Source organism: Sinocyclocheilus anshuiensis, unplaced genomic scaffold (assembly GCF_001515605.1).
Source record: "Sinocyclocheilus anshuiensis isolate Anshui unplaced genomic scaffold, SAMN03320099.WGS_v1.1 scaffold1024, whole genome shotgun sequence".
In the NCBI taxonomy this organism is placed as follows: domain Eukaryota; kingdom Metazoa; phylum Chordata; class Actinopteri; order Cypriniformes; family Cyprinidae; genus Sinocyclocheilus; species Sinocyclocheilus anshuiensis.
Window position 1 is genome coordinate 1,828,623 of NW_015552843.1, and position 2,044 is coordinate 1,830,666.

A 2,044-nucleotide genomic window follows, 5' to 3' on the forward strand; every position below is an offset into this window, starting at 1 on the left:
CTTTAAATATGAAAACGTACTTACAGGCTGTGAGTCAGCATTATTTGTCAGAAAACCGGCATTGTAGGCTACTCTCCTCCGTAAAATGCGTTGCACACACACGAATATATGGGTTAAACTGTTCTGGAACAGTGTTGTAAACTTAACCACTGATTATTAGTTAGAGTGTAGTGTCCTCTTTTGGAAGGCCAAACAAAGTAGTTTCGCTTTCACAACGACACACACAGCGTCTCCACGACATGGCGGCGGCGGCAGCAACAATACTACAGCGAGAATAAAAGTTACACCTTCTTTCTTTGCGTGAACATTTGGCCGGCGTTATGCAAATCTTCCCACACACAGTGACGTAGACATGTGGGGGCGTGTTTAAACGAGGCGTTTTAGGAGGGTGTGGACGAGTCTTAACTTTTATAAAGAATATCTCTTTGGGTTTGAGACTTTGGTATTTGCAACTTTAGGGATCTTATCTATTCACAAACAGCTTGTAACACTCCAAAGAGAAAGGAAAAATTGAAATCGCATCATATGACCCCTTTAAAGCTTTTATTGGAGTGTGAGTCTGAAGCATATGACTTTAAAAAATATGTGTACACATACAGTATATGGCTGTGCTGTATAGACATGGTGGGGGGTGAATTGTGCCTGAAGGTCCAGAATCTCATCATTCATCTAAGCTGCACAAGAAAAAGCAACATGCCTCTGATTTCACTAGATTTAGCTGCTCTCTGTGCTATTTCTATCTTTTACCTTCCATTTTCCTTCCCTTTCCCCCTTGTTCTTTGTTTCTTTCGTTCTTTCTCTCAACCTCTCAGGACTGTGCAACAATGCAGTTCTGTGCCAATAAGCTGGATAAGAAAGACTTCTTTGGCCGCTCTGACCCGTTCATGGTGTTCTACAGAAGTAATGAGGACGGAACGTGAGTTAGCTGTCTTTCTCACTCTGATGCGCAGGCAGGAAAGCGTGTCTTCTTTTTGTGATGTCCAAATTGTTCTAGCCAATAAAATTCTCTTAGTAAAGTAAAGGCTTACAATATGCAAACTTCTAACTGTAATAAAATATATTCATGCAATGTATACTGCTTTGTTTGAGTTTAACTTCTTTGTTTTTTTGTTTCTTAGGTTCACTATCTGCCATAAAACTGAAGTGGTAAAGAATACGCTGAACCCCGTCTGGCAGCCGTTCACCATTCCTGTCAGAGCGTTGTGCAATGGAGATTATGACAGGTGCACTCACACATACACATACAGACATGCATGTCAGTATATACTGATGCTTGTGTGCCTGTCGCCAGTGTTAACAGCTCTCATTCACTAACAGTGTATGTGCGTAAAACCTGTGGGCAAAAGCTTTCACACAGTAATTGATTTGTCAATATATTTTTCAAAACATAGGATTATTTTTTAGATAAAACCCATACACATAATCACAGAAATGTCTATATATTGTATTGTTACATATTATAATGTCATTTGTATTTATTTTGACTTATTTTTTATTAAATAGATATTTTAAAAAAATGATATAAGTAAGAATAGTAACATTACATTACATTACATTATATTATATTATATTATATATGTTTGTCATATAAAAAAAGAATATACTTACTTTTTTAGAGTAACAAATTTATTTGATGCAGTCAATCACATGTAGTCTAGGACTATATAAAGATGTTTAGTATATGTAGATGTTTAGGCATGTATTATGTTAATTAACATGTGGGCACACGCTCCCTTATTTAGAATCATTTTAGCAGTGTAAGGGAAACAGGTAGATTTAGCTCAAAGGGAATCATTTATGATTTTATAGGGAATTTGGACAGAATCACTGTTTTACGGCTGATCACTGAGACAGCCAGCGATTCATTGAACGAGCCGTATAACATCAACTCTGCAATGGATATTAATATCCAAAGTATAGTGAAAACACTATTTATTAGCACAGTAACAAGATTGGCAGTTTAAGACATTAACTTGTAAGCACAAAACACAAGATACTTCTCTTTTCAATATAAATAAGGCTTTATTGGATAAATCTAAGACAT

The 2,044-nt window shown here is 36.4% G+C and overlaps 1 protein-coding gene across 2 annotated transcripts in view; it reads left to right on the forward strand.

Moving 5' to 3' along the window:
- Positions 1-2,044, forward strand: part of LOC107668107 (copine-5-like) — a 73,247-nt gene that overhangs the window by 46,212 nt on the left and 24,991 nt on the right. For both annotated transcript variants that reach the window (XM_016459898.1, XM_016459899.1), the window contains 2 exons: positions 813-916; positions 1,119-1,223. In XM_016459898.1, the coding sequence (XP_016315384.1) occupies positions 813-916; positions 1,119-1,223 (209 nt within the window). The remainder of the gene's footprint in view (positions 1-812; positions 917-1,118; positions 1,224-2,044) is intronic.